General features: G+C 59.2%; 1 protein-coding gene across 1 annotated transcript; it reads left to right on the top strand.

Moving 5' to 3' along the window:
* The first annotated feature begins 29 nt into the window (after positions 1-29).
* On the top strand, positions 30-20,299 carry LMF2 (lipase maturation factor 2). Its single transcript, XM_065407749.1, has 14 exons — positions 30-126; positions 3,430-3,683; positions 6,568-6,596; positions 7,758-7,954; positions 8,407-8,585; positions 9,575-9,713; positions 11,621-11,755; positions 12,217-12,322; positions 14,438-14,534; positions 15,446-15,628; positions 16,434-16,602; positions 17,443-17,554; positions 18,281-18,389; positions 18,791-20,299. The coding sequence occupies exons 1-14, from the start codon at positions 30-32 to the stop codon at positions 19,142-19,144; spliced, it is 2,160 nt and encodes a 719-aa protein (XP_065263821.1). The 3' UTR covers positions 19,145-20,299.
* The last annotated feature ends 1,022 nt before the right edge of the window (positions 20,300-21,321 follow it).

Below are 21,321 nucleotides of genomic sequence, written 5' to 3'. Positions count from 1 at the left end.
GGCTGAGTCCCGTTACCGCCGCCCGCGCCATGGGGGAGCCGCCGCGCCTGGCCCGGCAGCTGCTCCTGGGCGGCCTGGCCGCTGCCTACGTCGCCGCCTTCGCCTCGCTCTATCTGCAGATACCGGGTACGGGGCGGGCCCCAGGTGTCGGGGCGGGGCGCGGCGCCTGCGGCCGAGGGGCGCCTGGGCGGGTGCCCCCGGTCTGTCCCGTGGGGGCTGTGGGGCTGGGCAGTGCCGGGGGGCTGCGCTGACAGGGCCGTGGGGGTGGGGTCCCAGGGGGGCTGCGCTGACAGGGCTGGGGGCTGTGGTACTGGTGGGTGGGGGTGGGGTCCCTGGGGGGCTGGGCAGTGCCTGGGGGGCTGCGCTGACAGGGCTGGGGGCTGTGGTACTGGTGGGGTCCCTGGGGGGCTGGGCAGTGCCTGGGGGGCTGTGCTGACAGGGCTGTGGTACTGTTGCATGGGGGTGGGGTCCCTGGGGGGCTGGGCAGTGCTCAGGGGGCTGCGCTGACAGGGCTGTGGTACTGTTGCATGGGGGTGGGGTCCCTAGGGGGCTGGGCGGTGCTCAGGGGGCTGCGCTGACAGGGCTGTGGTACTGTTGCATGGGGGTGGGGTCCCTAGGGGGCTGGGCGGTGCTCAGGGGGGCTGGGCTGCACTGACCGGGCTCTGAGGGCTGTGGTACTGGTGGGTGGGGTGGGGTCCCTGGGGGGCTGTGCTGACAGGGCTGTGGGGGCTGTGGTACTGGTGGGTGGGGTAGGGTCCCTGGGGGGCTGTGCTGACAGGGCTGGGGGCTGTGGTACTGGTGGGTGGGGTCCCTGGGGGGCTGTGCTGACAGGGCTGTGGGGGCGGTGGTACTGTTGCATGGGGGTAGGGTCCCTTGGGGGTTGAGCGGTGCTCAGGGGGGCTGGGCTGCACTGACAGGGCCATGGGGGCCTGTCACTAGCTCGAGGTCTGGGCTCGCGTGAGGGGGCTTGGGGCCGCGGTGGGAGCGGCTGGCAGGGGGCAGGTCTCACCTGGCCAGGTACCATGGTAGGAGTGGCTCCTTGCCTGGTCCCTGGGAGCGCTCTGGCCAGCCCTCGCCCAGGCGGTGTCTGTGGTGCCCTAGGGCCGGCCTGGGGAGAAGAGGAGATGCTGGGGATGGAGTAGGTGACAAGGTGTCTGTTACAACTGACGGTGAGGGGCTCCCAGCTCCTCACGCTGGGCGGCCTGGGGGTGGGGAGATACCTAGTAATGGGCTGTGGTGCCTCAGTCGTCTCATTTGGGACACAAGGGATGGGCACGGCCCCTGCTGAGAAACCCATTGAATGGCATCGGTGGCTCCTGTTAGGCCTTGTGCCAGGACCTGGTGCCACTGGGGCAAAGGGGAAGAAAGATGCAGGAGCTTGGGCAGGGCTGGTGCTCTGGGCTGCTCCATGGAGGTGGGGTTGGGCATGAGGAAGAAGAGGAGCAGACAGAGAGGCCGAAGATGAACTAGGAGCGGTAGGAAGTGCTGGTGTCCTGCCTGTAGTGGGGTCAGATGCTACCCTGAGATTCCATACACTGGGGAGGCGGGAGATGGGGAAACAAAGGGAACAAATCAGTCGCTCCTTGAGGGAGGCTTGGCTCAGTGCAGTGAGGCTCCTGGACCAAAACAGAGGATGGGCAGTGAAGGCCCTTGTGGAGGAGGGGGAAACCTCTGTTACACTTCATTGGCTCCTGTTGTTTTGGAGTGAGGGGGAGCAGAGCAGGTCCCAGCTGGAGGGCCTCATTCAGCAGTGACCCACAATGGCTAAGTGGCCAAGTTATGTAACTTGCCTCCATCTGGTGTTCTATGGGACTAAATCCTGCCCCCATCTCCCCCAGTGTAAGCAGGTGTATCTCCCCTGAAGTCCATGGGAGTTGGTTCCGCCTGGGTCAGATCTGGTTGGTGTCTGGAAGTGGTGGGTTGAGGTGTGTGACCAAGTGGAGGACGAGGGGGTTCTATCTAGGTGTGCATAGGGTCCCCATTGCCCTATTATGCTAGTACTCCTCAAACACTAGTATTTAATCCTGACTCTGAAGTAGGACAACATTATCTCCTCCCAAGACACAGACTGCATTGCACAGGAAGTCCAGCTGAGAATTGACCAGGTTCACCTGAGTCGTAGGCTAGTGCCCTCCCAGTGCCTTCTTTACCTTGTACCCTCCTCCTGATAGCTTTTCCCGTTACCCTTCTCTTCTGTATACGTTACCCATGCCCACAGAATGCTACCCTGCTCCCAGTTGCACTATCCTTATCCCACCATTGCTGCTGCTGCGTCTCTCTCTGGGAGCTGTGCCTGCAAATACAGGCTGTGCTTGACCCCAGGTTGCAGAGTTCTGTGCCGCTACCTTGGGAAGCGGTTCTTTGAGGCCTTCTTCCTGGGGACTTGGAGGAAGTAGCTGCTGCTCTGCCCAGCTGGTCCCTCCCTTTGCCCAGTACCTCGGGCCTCTGCTTAACCACTTTACTTGAGTCTTTTCTCTGTTTCCTCCTGTTTTCTGTTTCCTGCCAATCGCTGGCCAGGAGCTGGGCAAGCGGCCAAGTGCTCAGCCACTCCAAGTAGAGCTTTTAATCTCCCTAACTCGAGGCTCTGCTGGAGCGTAGCGGGGGGGGCCTTCTGATGTTGGTACCTCTAACTCTGGAGTGGCCCCTAAAATATAATAATTCCCCCCCTCCTCCCCCTGTGAGTCCAGAGCTGCTCTAGAGAGTGAAAGAAAATGGCTGTGGCACAGTTTGGGCTCCCACCCTTGAAACAGTCATGTCCTGCAAGGGAGAGTCCCCTGCAGGCTGGGGAAGGAGAGAGAGTCAGTGCTCTGCAAAGACTAAAAGGCTTCAAGTCTGTTTAAGGCCTTGAGCACATTTGGGTCCAGGTCACGTGGAGTACAGTGTGTTTGGGCCCTTACAACAGGTGTATGTGGTCCCGGCTGCTATACCTCTGCATGCTGTTGGGCCCACCTGGATGGAATGTGCATCACTCTGCTCTCCTGCAGCTGCTCCCCCAGTTGGCTGGGCAGAGGCCTGGTTTGCTTGGCGAGCAGAGTCCTTGTAACCATTCCACGTGAGCAGGCTTAATCGGGCAGCCCTGCAGGCTATGGCCATGGATCGTTAGGCAGCTGTTCACCTCAGGAGCTCCAGATGGATGTTTCCCATAGTGTGTGCATTCCCTCTCCCAGGCTCAGTGCCAGCAATGGAGGGTTGAATGTTGCTGCTGGGCTTCTGGACCTAGTTATATTCCTCTGATCCTGGCTCCTGGGGGGTGGCACTCAGTGGGTCCTTCTCCCAGGGCAAACTTGCTCACCAGAAAGGCTGGGTGTCCCTTGGGAAGGGAGGACTGCATGTTTCTAGCAGATGGATAGTTACCTGGGGGGGTTGCTGGGTGTGCAACTTTCTTTCCTGTCTCCTTCTCTTCTCTTCCCCTCCCCCCCCCCCCCTCAGGACTCTATGGGAAAGATGGCATCCTGCCAGCCCGCAAGATGCTGCGTCTCTCCGGGAAGGGCTTCTGGGAGCAGCTGCGGGACTCCCCGACGCTGCTGTGGTTTGGCCCACGCCTGGGACTGGACACAGAACAGGGCATGGAGCTGCTGTGCCTGCTGGGTGTACTGATCTCCTTTGGCGCCCTGGTGCTTGAGCCCTTGCGGGACAGCCTCATCTTCTTGCTGCTCTGGATGCTCTACCTCTCGCTTTACCAGGTATGTGGGCACTGGGGGGTGTGGATGGAGCAGTGCATGGTTGGGGGAGTAGAGGCAGTCTCTTGAAGTGTGGGGGCAGGAGCAGACTTCTCATCTGTGACAGGTACATGGTGGGAGTGCCCTCCTTGCTGCTCTGCACCCACCCATAGCTTGGGCCCTAATAGAGCAGGGGGTTATCAGAGTCCCTGCTTGGGGCAGGGTTTGCTCACCTGGTCCTCTTCCTGACCTTCCCTGCTGTTCTTATTTAGCTTCTCGCTCTCTAAAGCAGCCCCGGTCGTCTCCTGTCAGTCCTCTTCCCTCACCTCTGCCCAGGGGCATGGGGTGGGTGATTTTTCTCTCCATAGCAGGTGTCGGTCTTGCCATCTCAGGTTGAATTCAAGTCTCCATCCCAGCCCCTGTTCCTGGTGGTTCCATAATGTCCCACAGTTCCTTCTGGGGTTGAAATTCTCCATATTTGGTCTGTGACTACTGATTGGGCTTTGGAGTGGCCTCTTGGGAAGTGGGCGTGTCACATTCTCACCTGCTCTGAGCAGGAATTTTACTCACTTAAATGACTTGGCTAGAAACATCATACTCTACTTGGCTTTTAAAAAAACCAAAAACCCCAAATCTCTTAGCTCCCCAAAGCAAGCCAGGTTTGCAGAGAATCACTTCGCTAAGTGCACCACCACTAAGGTCAGGATGTTGCACACAAGCATAGTGGTGCCTGACATTTTTAGCACACTTAAGGGATCTTAATCTGTTGGTTGTGCTTACAGGCTGCCTGGGCCCAATAGCTCCTTATTGAGGAACTTGTGGTGAGAGTCAGGTATCCTGGCAGTTTGTAAGCATGGTTTCTCTTCCTTCTCACACCAGGGGAATTAAATGCAAAAGGCGGCATTTGTTGTATTGTATACCCTGAATTCCCTTGTGTAGGCAGCGTGGCTGAGTTAACCCTGTCAGTGCTACCTTAACTTTCAGAATATCCTGGCTATTGAGTGTTTGATAGTTTGACCTTAACATTGCATTAATACTAGTGTGTTGCATTTAATTGCTGGCTCTGATCTCTGATCAGAACAGAGCTTCTCCCAGTTGTTAAGACAGGAGTCGTTTCCTGGCAGATCTCAATCAGAAGTGATTCCTGCAGGGCTGGGTGCGGGAGCGTGGAGCTGGTTGGGTCCGTTTGGGACACTAAGCAGACCAGACATCTGGGATCACTGCATCCCAAGTGTTCTCCCCAAATCCATACACCTGTCTGGTATCCCTGTGTGCACCAAGCAGTGAGTGCTGACAGCCTGCTCCAGCACGAACAGTGTGCTGATGTTATACTTGCTCCCACATAGGGCTCTGGCCCCATGCCTGCCAGCCAGCTCCCCATTGAGAGCCTGATGGGTGGTCCTGCCTCTCCAAAGAGCTCCACTCCAGTTCGGCTCAGTCTGACCTAAGTACTCTAATACCAGCAGCCGCCTCTGCCAAACCACCCACAGCTCGTAGCAGCCCTGCCAGTTGTTGCGGTGGTAGATGTGGAATGGGGGCAGGGTGGGGAGCTTGTACTGTGGCCATGAGTGCTGCCCCCAGCTGTGCAGAGGGAGTGAAGTACCCTGGCTGCAGCTTTGTGTAGGTGTTAGCTTGTGTAGCCAGGAAAAGCAAAGGTAAATGGGCTGTCCTCTTCACTGGGACGGTAGCTGCCTCTGGGCCAGTGGATGCTCCCTCAAAACAGGGCCTAGGGGAGGTGCTCTCTGCCTTCCAAACTGATGGAGTTTGGTCTGCTAGGTGCAGCATCTCAGAGGCCCTCTCTGTCCCGAGGGCAGTGACCTCTGGGCTGAGGCTTAGGAGGACCATACGGTGCCTCTGCTGGGAGTCTTGCCTCCTTCTCACACAGGCCCCAGAGCCAAGCTAACACCTTATGTGTGTTGTGCTGCTCTCTGGAGTGCAGCACAATTCACAGCTCTCCCTTCCTGGATTTGGGGATGTTCCACTTGCTGCCTCTTGCCTTTTAAGGTGATGTTGGAGAGAAACATCATTCCTCTTATTGGAGCCTCCAGGGCTCCTCCTCCTGGAACAGCACTGACTCAGAATCTGGCAGTAATCAAATCCCCTGCGTTTCTAGTATAGTGTTGGCATGTCCAAAGCTGTGGGCGAGTCAGGAGCTGACCTCTGGAGTCAGCCTGTTACACTGTCAGTATTGATCTTCCTGCCCTATCTCTGAGCAGGCTTAAAGCGTTGGTGGGTGTGAGCGGTTAATAGCACCAGGGCTAGAGTCAACCATAGTGCAGGCTGGTATGGAGCAAAATTCAACTGCAAATGCCCATCAATCCTGACTCGCAGCCCCCTGCTATCCCAGCCCTGGGCTCCCCCAGTTCTGCTGCTACCCCTCAATCCCAACCCACAGTCCCCTTGTCCTTTGAGTCTTTCTTGGATAATCATCTGGGTGCCAGGCTCGACCCAGACAGCCCATCCCACTGGAACAAGCCAGGCCTGAAGCAGACTCTCCTGAGAGGAGGCTGGTGCAGTAGTTCCCAGCATCACCTAGCCTTGTTGGTGCACACGATGTAGGTGTGTCCCACCTCCCCACCCTGTCTGTCTTCCACCCCCACCCCCCATTCAGGCTTTGTACTGGGGCCTTACCGTGGCCCCACAGCTCTTGGCTGTGTGACAGTGCCTGGTCTCAGTTCCCAGGGGTTGGATCGGGGCCTGTTGCCACAAGGGAGCTGGCATTGCTACCTGGAATGTGCCCAGGAGAAGATGTCTTCCCATGAGCCTTTGCACTCTTCTCCCCTCCAGTCTGGGTGGGATGGAGAAGACTGGAATGGGGCGATCCTGTGATCAGAACCTATTTGTGCCTGTCACTTCGTAATGCACCCTGGGTCACCTGTTGACACCCTTGTGCTCCCTCTCTCCACAGGTGGGGCAGGTGTTCCTGTACTTCCAGTGGTAAGTGACTCTGTCTCCCCAGATCTACATGTGGCCACTCATGTTGGGTCGTTCAGCCCTTTCCAAGCACAGCTTCAGTTCCCTGGCAGGATGGGCCCCAGGTGGGTGGGCCGTGGAAGCCCCAGCTGTATCCTGCAGGTGTTCACATGACCTCTTGTATGGCTGCACCGTAGCTCTATAGGGGTTCAGAGTGGCAGGTCTTGTGCTGTGCTGAATCAGTCCAGGGAAGCGACACTGAAGCACAGATCCCTGCTCCGTGCTGCCTGGACACTGCTATCCTGACTCAGTGTAGTCGGGGGGCCTCTTGTTCTGGGCATTCCTGGGAACTATCTAACATGTAAATCATACTTGGTCAGGTGTGCCAGGAACTGGTTCTGACTGTTACTGCCTGGCACATGCTCCTGGGCTGCGGGGAGGTGGCCGTTCTCTTTCAGGGTGGCTGCTGTATGTCTAGGTTTGTGCGACTCCTGTTTCCGTATGAATGCTCTCTGGGGCCATTTAAACAGGCATTGTGGGGAGTGGGCCACAGTTTGACCTATTTTCAAAAACCGCGCCAGTATCATGCTAAAGGCAGGGGAAAGACACTGACTCTGCAGTGATACCTGAGACCATCTGGGGAAGGGGGATCATCAGCTGAGCCTGGAGAGTCTACCCTAGCAATGGCCACGGCTACATCCTCCAGGAGCGCCCGAGCTCTGGATTGCCTAGGGGGTTGTGTACAAGTGGTGGGTGAGTGGGGTTGGTACCTCATCGCGGTGCCAGTTAGCCATTGGTGACCCCCTGGCTGTTCGTGGGCAGAGGTTACAGCTCAGGTGTATCATGCCCTGCATTGCCGCCTCTGGGGGCTTGGTCGCAGTGCAAGCCCTGGCTAGTGCCTTGCTGACCCCTGGACGTGGGCATTCTGTAGGAGCCGTCTGGGCAGTCAGCACTCTTGTGCAGCCGTGCATGCTGTCCTCATGCAGGTGGCTAGAAATGATTTGCAGACAGGTGAAGCAGCCTGACTGTGACCTTTCAGACCTGGCCTCTTGGAGGCTGCCAGGCAAAGAGGCAGGTGGAGGGGGCCTCTGTATGCAGCCAGGGCAGTTGAGGGCAGGTTGGCCCCAGCAAACAGGGAGTCTCTGGCCCCTCTGTCTGATGCCTTGTGTGGTGTGCTCCCTGCAGGGACAGCCTCCTCCTGGAGACAGGCTTCCTGGCCGTGCTGATGGCCCCCCTGCACCTGCTGAAGTGGCGCTCCACAGCCTGGCGGCCACACGACAGCATCACCTTCTGGCTGATGCGCTGGCTGCTCTTCCGCCTCATGTTCGCCTCGGGGGTGGTGAAGCTGACTAGCCGCTGCCCCACGTGGTGGGGGCTCACAGGTGAGAGGCCTGGCATGGCCACTGTGCGGGGACGGCATCTCTGTGGTCAGCCCTTGCACTCCTCCCCAGTACCCCTGGGGGTGGGGCAGTGTCACTGACCCTTTTCTACAGGTTGGGTGGGCCATAAGGCCTGGATGAGAGAGCGGTTCCTGGCTCTCAGCCCACTAGGCCATGCTGCCTTTTCCAGACACTGACAGGGTTTCCTGCCCCAGGCCTCATGGCAAATGAACTGCTAACCCTAACCCAAGTGACTTGTGCAGGGCAGCACTTAATATTGTGCTCAGCTTGCTCCAGCATCTCTGCATATCCTTGCGTGGCCTCTATCCCCACATGGTCCTGGCCTCACCCGCTCTCTGAGCCACATCCAGTTATTACCCTGCACTGGCTCCTCCTTCCCTGCCTGTGTCTAATGAATCCCCTCGTGGCCCTGATCCTGCTCTCTCCCCCCCCAGCCCTGACCTATCACTACGAGACCCAGTGCATCCCTACGCCGGCTGCCTGGTTTGCCCACCAGCTCCCTGTGTGGTTCCAGAAGTTCAGCGTGGTGTTCACGTACGTCATCGAGATCGCTGTGCCCCTGCTGTTCTTCTCCCCCATCCGCCGCCTCCGCCTCTTCGCCTTCTACTGCCAGGTACGTCCACAGCCAGCGAGGGCTGGAAGGCTCCAGATGCACCGCTGGGGATAGGAGCAGGAAAGAGAGTTCAGGGGCCTAATGCTTTTCTCACGTGTTGTCCCGTGGGAGCCATGAGTTCAGATCTTGCTCTCAGGTTTAAGACTTAGGGGACAGGAGACCAAGGGGGATACAATGGAAATGGGCATCCCTGCAGTCTGTTCCCATCATGCATTGCAGGCTCACAATGGTCAAATGCCAGTGACTTTGGACCTGTCAAGTTCTGGGCCCAGAAAGTGGTTCTCCTGCCTTGCTCACTGGAGGCAAAGGGCAGCAGAGCCTCAGACTGAAGGGTGCAGCTTACAAGCCAGATGGGTTCCCTCCCCTTGCAAGGCCGGACAAGGAGGGTCCCCATCACCTCTCCCCTGGACACCTGCCTCTCGTGCCATGATCCTGGCCCTTTGGCTGCTGGTGCCAGCCAGAGGGATGGTAACCCTCTGGAGTCTTCAAGCTGCCTCCTAGGCTGAGTGGCAGGCAGTGCCAGTGTGGATCTGCTCCCCTGCAGGGAGCAGGACCCCTCCGTGGGGGACTGTTGAGAGTGGAGGATAAATTCATGGTGGTTAAGTCCATTAATGGCTATTAGCCAGGACGGGTAAGGAATGGTGTCCCTAGCCTCTGTCTGTCAGAGGATGGAGATGGATGGCAGGAGAGAGATCACTTGATCATTGCCTGTTAGGTTCACTCCCTCAGTGGCCAATGCCAGGTGCCCCAGTTGGTAGACAGGATACTGGGCTAGATGGACCTTTGGTCTGACCCGGTACAGCCTTTCTTATGTTCTTATGCCTCTCGGGCAGGGAGCCTGGGAGGGGGTGCATGGGAAGGGATGTTGGGTGTTTCTCTTGGCACTTTGTCCCTGGTCTCAGGAAGGGAGGTGCTGGGGATGCCAGGCCTGTGCTTCATGCTGTGATGGGACCCTAGCCATGGCTCTGACTTCCTGCCCTCCCCTGCAGGTCCTGCTCCAGCTGCTGATCATCATCACAGGCAACTACAACTTCTTCAACCTGCTCACCATCGTCCTGTGCTTCTCACTGCTGGATGACGAGCACGTGGGGCTGTGGCTGGGGCGCGGCAAGAGGAGACCCGCCAGTGGTGAGTCTGTGTGGGTTAGGGCTCTGCTGTGGTCTCTGCTCACCTGGGATCAAGCTGCTCCACAGAGCACAGGGTGAGGTGGATCCTGCTCTGGGGCTGGGCAGGTCCTGGGGCTGATCCAGAAGTGGCAGAGGGGGAGTCCTTGGCAGAATTCTCAGTGATCAGTCCCATGTGCTGTGCAAGGAGCTTGCCCTGAGCCCTGTAGCAGGGGGGCAGCGCCCTGGTGCAGACAGCAGATCCTACAGCAGACTCAGCTGGGCTATTTTAAACTGCCCCATAATTAACTTTCAGGGGGCTGTAGGTCTAATAAACACAGCTGCATTGAAACAATCCGGGGTGCTGTGGGGTGGGCAGGAATTGTGGGAGAAGCACATTGGCTGCATGCATCTGCTAAAAGGATGGTCAGAGAGAAGGTGGGTGAGGTAATGTCTCTGTCAGCAGCAGAAGCTGGTTCAATACAAGATAAGCTTTTGAGCCTCCTGAGCTGTTCAGGTCTGGAAAGGTACTCAGGCCGGGTCCACAGCGGGAACTTCAATTGGCATAGCTACATTTCTCAGTGTAGAAAAGTCCTCCCTTGAGAAACACAGCAATGCTGACCTAACCCCCAGGGCAGACGGCACTTGGTCAACAGAAGAATTCTTCCCTTCAGCTAGCTACTGTCTCTCCAGGAGGTGGATTACCTATGCTGGCAGGCGAAGCCCTCCTGTTGGCGTAGGTGGCGTCTACACTAAAGCTACTGCAGCAGCTTTTTATGTGTAGAGGTACCCAAAGTGTAGCCATGCCCAGTGTCTCGGGTAAATGTTAGCATAAGGAGTTAACACGCATTGTAAGAGTTGAGGGTGCAGCGGGCCATTAACACCTCTTCAGTCCTAGGACAAAAGAGTTAGTAGGTCACAGATTGTTGTAATGAGACTTAAAATTAGTGTGTCTATTGAGTTCATGATTTTTAGTGTCCAGCAGAGTTCCGAATTTAAGCTCCCAGGCTCATCTTTGGAAGGGGCTGTGCAGGCTTCCTTTGAGGACAAGAACTGAGAGCTCAGGTATGGAGTGATCACTTTGTGAAAAATGTTCACTTCAGGTGATAGGATGTTTTTATCTTATCATTTTTCTGCATGAACTCATTCAAGAGCATTGTGATAGGTGTTGTGGCGTTTGATGCTCTGGATGAAGTACACCATGTGTTGTGATAGGCCTGCGTAGGGTCTTGATCATCGTAGCAGTGGCGATATGGCTGCAGGTTTTGCAGCTGTTCTGGCAGGGTCTGGTGCCGCTTTGAGTTGGTGTGTCCTTGGCTGCGGGGGAACTTGCTTCTTCTGATGTTGGGTGCATGCTTGAAAGCTACAAGAGGGAGGTTGGGAAAGGTTTCTTATAGGATGGGGTCCTAATCGAGTCAGGGTAGTAATTATTTGATGCCAGTATGAGTTCCAGTGTGGGGTGGTAGGTTACAACTAGAGGTATGTGGTCAGTGGGTTTTTTTCTGGATTGAAGCAAGTTCTCTCAGGTTATTAGTGTGGCTTGTTCCATGATGCGATATACTTCTCTGGTGGATAGGTCTTGCTTGGTGAAGGTGGTTTTAAGTGTGTTAAGTTGTACATCCCAGACTTACTCCTCGGAGCATGTTCTGTGGTACCTGAGTGCCTGGCTGTAAGTAACGGATTCCTTGCTATGTCTGGGGTAGCTGCTGGATCTGTGGAGGTGGCTGTTTGTTTGAAGGATGGGGAGCATTAACAGTGCCACTCAAACTACCATTTTTGGGTTTCAGAGTTAATAGTTAAGTGGGGCCCCCATGGCACAATTATGCTTCCCTTGGAGCTGTTTCAGGCTCTCATCAGACTCTGGCAGACAGCATTGTGCATCAGTTCCACTCAGTCCTTGTAACATCACTTGTTTCCTCCTCTACCCTGCAGCCTGGCCTCCAAGCCTGCTGTCTGTCCTCTCCACGCTGCTGGAGCTGACTGTCTATGGGTTATTCATCTACTGGACTATCCAGGACTTCGGCCTGCATTTCAACTGGGAGAAGCAGCTCATTGAATCCAAAACAGGTGTGGTGCTTCCTCCCCTCACTGCAGGGTGGGACAGCATACACCGCCCACAGCCGGGCACTAATGTGCCCTCTGGCTGGTATTCCATCTCTTCTGTGATCCCCTCTGGGCCCTGCAGCTCAGCCAGGAGAGTGACCCTAGCAGGACACAACCTTGAGCAGCTCCTGACCCAGCTACCATCCAGGCAGCATCCTGACAAGGCCCCCCTCAGGTCAGGTGCAACTTGGCTGCCTGACCCTCTTACTTGCCCAATGGCAGAGGTTGGTCTGTGTCCTGGTGAGCCTGTTGACTTTGGCTGAGTGACTCAGAACGAGCCACCTTGTTGCCAACAGTGATGCCCCTCGGTGCCTCTGTGTCACATGACCTGCACTCCTTCCTGGAGGAAGGGGGTGATGTGTGGGTCCCCCCCCTTCCCTGCCCAGGCACTATCTGACTCCTGTGGTTTTACCCCTCCTCTCTAGCTTTCACTTATCATGACTTCATCCAGTGGCTGAAGACCGTGACTCTCCCGGTAGTGGGGTTGGGCCTCCTCTCCCTGGCCTGGGAGATCCTCTCTGCCATGTACAGGTGAGCCACTGTTCCCGGGACCAGGGCCAGCTCTAGCTTTTTTGCTGCCCCAAGCAGCAAAAAAAAGCGCCGCCCCCGAGCCCCCCCCAGCCGCGCGCCGCGCCGCCCCCCCCCGCCGGAACCCCCCCCAGAGCGCCGCCGAGCGCCACGCGCCGGAGCCCGCCCCCCCGTGCTGAGCGCCGCCGGAACCCCCCCCAGCGCGAGCCCCGCGCCGCCGCCCCCGCCCACTGCCGAGCGCCGCCGGAACCCCCATTCCAGCGCCGCGCCCGCACCGCCCCCCCCCCCCCCCCGTCGAGCGCCGCGCGCCGGAGCCCGCCCCCCCGTGCTGAGCGCCGCCGGAACCCCCCCCAGCGCGAGCCCCGCGCCGCCGCCCCCGCCCACTGCCGAGCGCCGCCGGAACCCCCATTCCAGCGCCGCGCCCGCACCGCCCCCCCCCCCCGTCGAGCGCCGCGCGCCGGAGCCCGCCCCCCCGTGCTGAGCGCCGCCGGAACCCCCCCCAGCGCGAGCCCCGCGCCGCCGCCCCCGCCCACTGCCGAGCGCCGCCGGAACCCCCATTCCAGCGCCGCGCCCGCACCGCCCCCCCCCCCCCGTCGAGCGCCGCGCGCCGGAGCCCGCCCCCCCGTGCCGAGCGCTGCCGGAATCCCCCCCAGCGCGAGCCCCGCGCCGCCGCCCCCGCCCACTGCCGAGCGCCGCCGGAACCCCCATTCCAGCGCCGCGCCCGTGCCGCCCCCCCATCGAGCGCCGCGCGCCGGAGCCCGCCCCCCCGTGCCGAGGCCGCCGGAACCCCCCGCGCTGCCCCCCCGCCGAGCGCCGCGCCGCTGGAGCCCGCCCCCCCCGAGCACCGCCCCCCCCGGAGCCCGCCCCCGCCGAGCGCTGCCCCGCCCTGCCGAGCGGCGCCGGAGCGCGCCCCCCCCCCCCCGTGGAATGCCGAGCCGCGCTCCTCCCGCCGCCCCTTACCAGGTGCCGCCCCAAGCACGTGCTTGGGTGCCTGGTGCCTGGAGCCAGCCCTGCCCGGGACAGCCAGGGTCACTGGCTGGGGCAGGCTCTGCTGCTTGCTGTGCCTCTGAACTGAAGGGGTTTTGTGGCAAGCATCAGTTCTCTGCTGATCATCCCCTCCTGAAGCTGGGGGGAGCTGCCCTGGAGGTGCAGCCATGGGGTATGGAGGGGTAGAACAATGCAGCCAATCCATGCACAGCTCTGATGGCATATGACTTGGAGCTAGAGTACAGGGGGTCTGAGGGAATTGGCACTCAGATCAGTGGGGCAGGCTGTCTGCCTGGGGGATCCCCACAGCTCCTGGTTTTTAGCGTGGTCTGCAGCATCCCTGCATTCAGATCAAGAGTTTAATGCTGTAGCCACTGGCTGCCCTGGGAGAGTCTTGTCAGGTTGGCTCACGGACTGATGAGGCACTGCTATGCTTAACCTTTTGCCCATAGCTTCAGGGGCCCCTTAGGGTCAGTCTTCCCTGCAGAGTTAGCTGGAGTTGTCTACACTCTCCTTACCCCTCTCCGGTTAGCCTGGCTCGAGTAAGAGCAGCCACACTGCTTAGAGCGCTCGCTGCTGTCTACACTGGCGTGGCGCAGCACATGAGTGCAGATCACCAGGGTTCCTAGTGCTGCAGTAAGCTGCGCTGCTCTGAGTTTTTTTGCAGGGTATTGTGGGGGAGCCTGTCTGCCCCTCTTGGGCACACAGGGGGGCAGGGGAGAGGCACTGGTGGGCTACTTGCACTCAAGAAGAGCTAGCCTGCAGCACGCTACAGAACGGCTGTGCTGACAGCTGATGAGTTGCACTAACTGGAATTTTAACCTGTACCCCCTGCCGGGCCAGCAACGCATGTGAAAAGCCCCACTCCTGTGGGTTAAGGGCTTTGGGGGTTGGGGATGGGACTAAAGTTAAACTCCAGTTGTCTTTGCTGCAAAGTCTCTAGTCTGGCGCAGAGCTAAGGGCTGCTGCTGGCAAACTCTTTGTACAGCGGTGTCGTCTGTCCGCCTGGCCCACTCAAAGTGGGGCAAAGTCTGCAGCCCTTCCCCCAGCTCTGCTTCACTTCCAGCTGTGTGGCTAATGGGGGACTTTGGCCCTGTCTGCTGACCTGTCCCTCTCCTGCCTCCCCCACAGGTGTGCCTGTGTCCGGGGCTTTCCCTGGAAGCTCTGGGCTACTCTCCAGTGGGCTGTCTTCACTGCAGCAGCAGCAGGGATGTTTGCCGTCAGCCTGGTGAGTGGGCGGGATGGTGTGGGGCAGCGGCCTATCATGTCTTGTGTGGTCTGGAGATTGGGGGTTGGCTAGTCACTCCCCTTCCATACCTAGTTCAGGCCAGGCAGGATCACTGCATGGGCTGGTGCCTGGTTCCTGCAGCCACCCTCTAGGGAGCCCAGGCAGGGTTCAGGTTGCTGTGGGCACTTCAGGAAAAGAGAAGGCACCACCCGCTACAATGCAGGGTGCGGCTCTGCCTCAAGGCATTCGAGCCTCTGGGTCAGCGGGCGTGCAGGAGGGACAGGAGCATGGTTAAAGCCCCAGGTGATCGGATCATGCTACCTAGCTCTTGCAGCTCTAGCTTCGTTGCAGTCTCGGACTCTGACTACTGGACCCAGGCCCACACCCTGAGGCACAGTAGAGGGCACTGCCAGCTGCTGTGGGGGAGCACATTGGCGATGCAGCAGGGCAGAATGACCTGTGCTGGGGAGCAAAGCTGTGAATGCTGCCAAGGCTGCATCCTGGCGGCACTCCCCGCTGGTGAGGCTGGTTTCCAAGGCAGTCTCAAATTTTGGAAGGGCCACTGGTGCTGGAAGGCTGGCTTGGCTCTGGGGAAATGCCATGTGACCAGCCCACAGAATCCCCACCATGGGTAACGGGGAGTCAGCTACTCTGCTGGGTAACTGCAGGAGCGATTTAGTGATGCCCTGAGGTCAAGGTAAAGCTCCATCTTCTGGGCGTTGGCTGGCACTCTCCTCATGGCTTGGGTGGACGGCATTGGCTATTGACTGCTGCAGACACCAGCCAGGGCTGCTTCCTGCTCTGAGTTGGGCAGGACCAGCAGATGAACTGGCCCACTCTGCCGTATCCCTGCTGCTGCGTTGCCTGTTGCGTGGGGTGACTGAGCCGGCCTGTTCTCTGCTACCTCCCAGGTGCCCTTCACCTACATAGAGTACGAGTCGAATGGGAAGCTGTGGCCCAGCATCCACCAGATGTTCGGTGCTGTTGACCGCTACCAGCTGGTGAACTCATACGGGCTCTTCCGCAGGATGACGGGGGTCGGGGGCCGGCCAGAGGTGGTGGTGGAAGGAAGCTATGACAAGGAGAAATGGACGGTAACTCGCTGCCACACCCTGCCAGTGATCTCATGCAGCTGCTGTAGCGTCTCCCCTGGGGGGATACATCTGGGAGGTGCGGGAAGAGGGGGTGGAAGCCTAGGTTAACCCCTGAGACCCAGCCTCTGATGGACATCAGCAGTGAAATCAACACTAGTTAGCCCCATTGGCGCCTTCCAGAGCCAGTTGGCCTTGTTTCCCTGGAGAGGAGGTGACCGTCCAAGCCCCAGACTCTGGGATCCTAGGAACTGGAGTGACATGCTCTGGAGGTGCTGCTGGGATGGATGGACCAGCTGGTGCCCCCACTCCTGGCCCCACAAATCCTGAAGGACTGGCAGTATGGCTTCTTCCTGGGGCCCTGAGACAAGTGCTCCTGCTACAGGCAGAGCCAGGGTGCTGTGGCGCACTGGTCAGCGCTGATCCAGTGCATTGCTAGGGATGCTATACTGGGTGAAATGTAAAACGGAGTCTCTGACCGCTTGTGCAATGCAGCCATCAATGAGCCCTCCTAGCAAGAGCCGGCTGTCGCCCCATTTGCAGCTTGCCCTTCTGGTCTAGACGTGGCGTCCTTCACTTCCTGTCCTGAACTGTTGTGTTGGTGCTGTGTGCTGTTAAACAGCTGCTCTGTCCCACCCCAGAGGTGGCTGCATTTAGGGATGGGGCAATGATGTTGTAAGTGCTTTGGGGCACTACTGGTGGCATCCTCATTCCAGCCATGTTGGTCCAGAATGTTCAAGCCCCATTGTGTGTGGGGTGAGGTAGCAGTTCAGAGGCACCTTTGCCCCATTCTCCTCTGTCCTTGCAGGAGATTGAGTTCATGTACAAGCCAGGGAACGTCAGCGCAGGGCCTCCTGTGGTGGCCCCGCACCAGCCCCGCCTCGACTGGCAGATGTGGTTTGCAGCCTTGGGGGATCACACTCACAGCCCCTGGTTCACCAGCTTCGTCTATCGCCTGCTGCAGGGCAAGAAAGAAGGTGAGGGGGCCATGCATGCCCAGCCACTCTGCATCCCAAGCTGAGCTTGGGGCAGGCGCTCTCACCCTGCAATCAGCCCCTCACCCTGCCCACCCAGTAAACTCACATGGTGCCCTAGGCAGAGCACATTACTCTGCTTTGTCGACCGAGCTAGTCACTTCAGGGGGCTGTGGGTTGGGGCTGAGGGGCACCGGCAGAGCTGTGTGCATGAGAAGTCTGGGGCTGGGATCGCGGGGGGAACTCTGGGTCAGGATTGACATGAGCAGAGCTGTCTTTCATACCACTCCCTGCTTGCCTCTTGGCCTCAAATTGGCCAGCGCTCTGAGTCCCTTGCTGCTTTCCTGCCCCACATCCCTGGTGCAGTGCAGCCAGAGCATGCCTGTGATAAGGCAGTCCCAGCCCTAGGCCTGCCCAGACCTGGGAAGCCACTCTCCCTTGGAGGGCAGCAAGGGGCCTCCCCGTGTGACCCCAGCAGCTGGGGTGTTGTAGTAAGGCATGCTCTGCTCTTCCTCCTACTGGGGTCCCCACAGTGACAGGGTGGGGAGTTAGCTGCTCCATGCATTGTCGTGGGAGTTCACTCCTGCTGGAGCGCTTGGCCCAGGCTCCGGTAGAGGCCGCTGCATTGGCTGCTCTGGAGTCGTGGCCTTAAAGCTTCTCTCGACAGCACCGAGGGCTAGAAACCCTAATGTGAGAGCAGTGTGATCCGGTGAGATCACCAGGCTCCATGGGCTGGGGCCCTTGGCATGACCTTGATGCCTGGCATTAGTACAGCTGGGCAGGAGGAGCAGCCTGGGGTAAAGGTGTGCTGGGGCCCTGTGCTAACTCCTCTGTTCCTGGCAGTGATCCACCTGGTACAGGTTGACGAAACTAAATACCCATTCAGCTCACGGCCGCCTGCCTACATCCGAGCCCAGCTCTACAAGTACTGGTTCACGGAGAGCACCAAGGACGGGTGAGTGATGCCAGTGCCCTTTGCCATCAGCCTCCATCTGAGGGGAGGAGGAGCTGGCTTGGGCAGCAGGCACAGCCTGCTGTCCCCAGAGCTTGCCCTGCCCTGCTTCTTCCCAAGGCCAGCATTCCCTGGTGGGTAACATGTTAATGATCTGGAAAGGGGTGGGCAACAGGAAAGCAAAACTTGCCGAGGATGCTGTTCTTTAGGTTAGTCAGGACCAGAGGGGGCTGTGAGGAACTCCAGAGACCCAGCCAAGCCAGGGGAATGGGCAAGAGGCGAGCCAATGCAATTCAGTGTTAAATGTGAAATAATGCATGCTGGAGGGAAACATTTTAATCACTTAACCGGACAGGGCTCTAAATGAGCGGTCAGCCCCTGAGATGGAACTGGGTGACAGCTGTCTACACAGTGCAGCTGCAGTCAGAAGCTGTTAGGATGTGTGAGGAATGGGATGGTGAATAATGGAACTAGAGCTGGGTAAATACTGACACGTGTCCTGTGTATGGGGTGGGGAGACTCTTGGCTGCAGAGGGCCTAGCCACTCTGAGGCCACTGCCTCCCAGCCTGGCTTCTGCAGGTGGAATATTCTGGTCCTTATGCAATAACCCTTCAGGGCAGGGCCTGCTATGCCGGCAGGGCAGCTCTCGAGGAGTGGGAGTTGGGACCACGCCTGCTGCTCAGCATGGCTGATCTGAGCAACTCCTGCCTCTTCTCCCTTCTCTGCAGGGGCTTCCCCCGCCAGTGGTGGCGGCGGCAGCGCGTGGAGGAGTTCTACCCCACTGTGTTCCTGGGAGACCCCAATCTGGAGGCCATGCTCAATCAGTATGGGCTGAAGGTAGGATTGGCAGAACACCACATCTGGGCTGTGAGCCATACGACGCCTGGGCACTTCCAGCGGGAGCCATACAGCAGCGTTCTTGGAGCAGGGAGGGCTGCCTGCCATGGGGTTGGATTGCAATGTGTCCCCCCTGTGCACGTACATCTGCCTTGGCATCACCTCTGAGCAGCAGAGCCCCACATGCCCCTTTGCCGTGGGGACAGGGCTATTTCATGGCCCTGTGCTAAGAGCAGGCGCTCGGCAGCGCACCTCAGCGAAGTGGTGATGGAGGAATTGAGTCCCTAGTGGTGGGTGGTGCCCCGGGCAGGGACCGCCCATAGGTTTGGTGGGGCAGTGGGGGCTCCGGCAGCCCAGCTCTGTGACTGCATCTGCACTCACATCTCTTCCTCTCCGTGCAGGACAAGGCGCCCCTGAAGCGCCCTACAGACGCCTTCCTGCCCACGACTCTGCAGCTTATCCGGGAGCTGAGCCGCCCCTACACAGGCCCTGCTGTGGTGTGGTCGCTCTACCTCACCGCTGCCACCATCTGCCTCCTGCGAGCGCTGGGCAGCAGGACGCTGGGCAGTGCCCCCAGCAGCCGGCACAAAGGCTCCAAGCGGCCTGATGTGGCAGAGGGAGACGGGGACCATGCGGGCAGCGAGAAGAACGGGCAGGTGAGGAAGAAGGAGGCAGAGGAGAAGGTCGAGGGCAGAGCCCGCGGGGCTGGAGACGCCCCTTCCGATAGCCTCCGGAGCACCAAGAGGAAGAAGTAGCCCCAGAGGTGCCAGCCCTAGACCCCGCCCCCTTTCTTCCAGGCAATGACTGATATGACCTCTGCTCTGAACTCCTGTCTCTGGGCTTGCCGCTCTCGCCTTGCCTGGCTCCTCCTAGCACTCCTGTCTCTGTAGCCAGACAGCAAATAGATCTTGTCTGCTCCGGCCACAAGCCTCACCGTGGGGGCCCATTGGTTATCCGCCTCCACCCCTGTTGGCTCCATGTTGGCCTGGGCTTTCCCCGCATAGCCCTGTGGATCTGAGCTGCCTGCTCCCTGGGGGGCTGCTCTGCCTCCGCTCAGGACGGGTGGAATGTCGCTTACACCCCCGTCTGCCCAAGGAGAGGCCATGCCCTGACCTACCCCTCGCCCACCCTGCTGTGGGTGGGGCAAGGGGCTGAGGAGCAACAGCTGTCGTCCCTTTCCCTTAGGGCTGCAGGCTCTGGACACCAGTGTGGTCAGTCCCTTCCCTCCCTGCTGCCTGCTCGTGGCCCCGCTGGGGAGTTTGCTGTCCCTGAGTGCCATGGCTCGTACATCCGGTTATTGCTGCTGGACAATGGCCTCATTTTGCCCTTACTGCTGCGAGGAGAGCTGGGGTTGGGCTCCTGGGAACGGGGATCCCTACAGCAGACCCAGGGCGAGGAGCCACATAATCTCCCCCCTGGCCAGTGGCTCTTGGGGTGAATTGCCCCAACCTGACAGATCTCCAGCTCCTAGGGGCATTGTAACATGGGCAGGGTGGGAATCCTGGCTCACCTCCCAGAGATGCCTTTAGGCAAAGAGCCATGGCCCAGCTTGGATGAGCTGCAGGCTCCGTCTATGCCCAGCCCTTCCCCTTGTGCCGAGGGACAGCAGTGACGTGCTCATTGGGCTTTCTGCCTGCCTATATGGAAACCATGCCATCCTCTCCCCTTCCACTGCTGCCTTAACGCTGCCCCTCCTGTACCAGCCTGCTAGGGGTGGGGGCTGCTGTGCTTGCCCAGAGTTGGTGGGGGAATCCCATGACCATGTACAGCGCGTTCAGGGGTATGGACACTCTGTCTCGCTCTCCCTGGCCCCTCCCCTGGGCACAGGGCCTGGCTCAAACGTGCTTCCTGGCAGCTGTTAAGAGTGGAGAAGTTTCCTGTAACTTTCTAAATAAAGCCTTTGACATTCCAGCCCTGCCTCCCTTCCTGGCGAGGGCAGTGGTTAGCCCCTCACCTAGGTGCTAGCGCATCCAGCCTCATAGGGCACAGGCTGACAGTTCCTGCTAGGCTGCCCCAGGTTGTAATACTAATCCCTGGGGGGGCGCACATTCCCTCCCCCTCTGAATGCTGAGGCCAGGATCCTTGGGCAGCAGGGCCCTGGAAATGTAGCTGCGGAAACTGCAGAGGGGGCTGCCTAGCTCAGGCGGATCTGGACTAGCCGCTGTGTGCGCTGCCCCCTGTAGCTGTGCTGGCCGCACAGCCGTGGGACTAGGATTTCTGCCCTAGCTGTCTCCATGACACCAGTGTCCCCATCCTAGCCAGAGAGCTGCCTCAGCCCTAGTGTAACCATGTGAGGTGCTGGAGCCAGCTCCTGTTTTACCCCCTCTGGCGGGCAGCTGCTACAGCAGCTGTGCTATAAAAACCACCCCGCTCTTCTAGCCCATGGTCTCAGCGCAGAGCCTCCATGTTCTTTGGCCTTGGGACCTGTTTCTATTGTTCTGTCAGGCCTCCGGCCTACTGTACCACCTCCTGCAGGCTGCTGAGCGGGCCGGGGCAGTGCCAGCTGCCTTTCGCTGCAGCTCTAGCCTCTTGCATGGCTTCAAGTGGCCCAGCTTGTGCCGTGGAGCCATGGACCCTTCACTGCCCGCTTAGAAAGCCACGTGCACTGCCCTGGGGGAGAACAAAGGAGCCTTGGGGCAGGAGGAGATGCTGCGTGTGCAGGCCCAGAGAGCAGGCACTGAGGTGAGCTGCAGGAGGGCCTTGGGCTGAGCCCAGAGAGTCTGGGGTGGGCTGGGGCTGGAGTAGATGGTAAAGGCAAGAGGGCGCTGCTCCCCAGAGTCAGAAGCAGGGGGGTGGGGGGAGAGGAGTCAAGCGCAGGCAAAGGCTCAGCAAGAAGAGGTGCCACTCATTACTGGGGCAGGCGGTTGGTTGCAGAGATGCTGAGGCAGTGGTGGCGGCAGCCCCCCTAGGAGGAGCAGGAGAGCTAGGCCAG

The sequence above is a fragment of the Emys orbicularis genome, chromosome 1 (assembly GCF_028017835.1).
Source record: "Emys orbicularis isolate rEmyOrb1 chromosome 1, rEmyOrb1.hap1, whole genome shotgun sequence".
Lineage (NCBI taxonomy): Eukaryota > Metazoa > Chordata > Testudines > Emydidae > Emys > Emys orbicularis.
The sequence above is the reverse complement of the archived record's forward strand: the minus strand, read 5'-3'. Positions and strand labels throughout refer to the sequence as shown.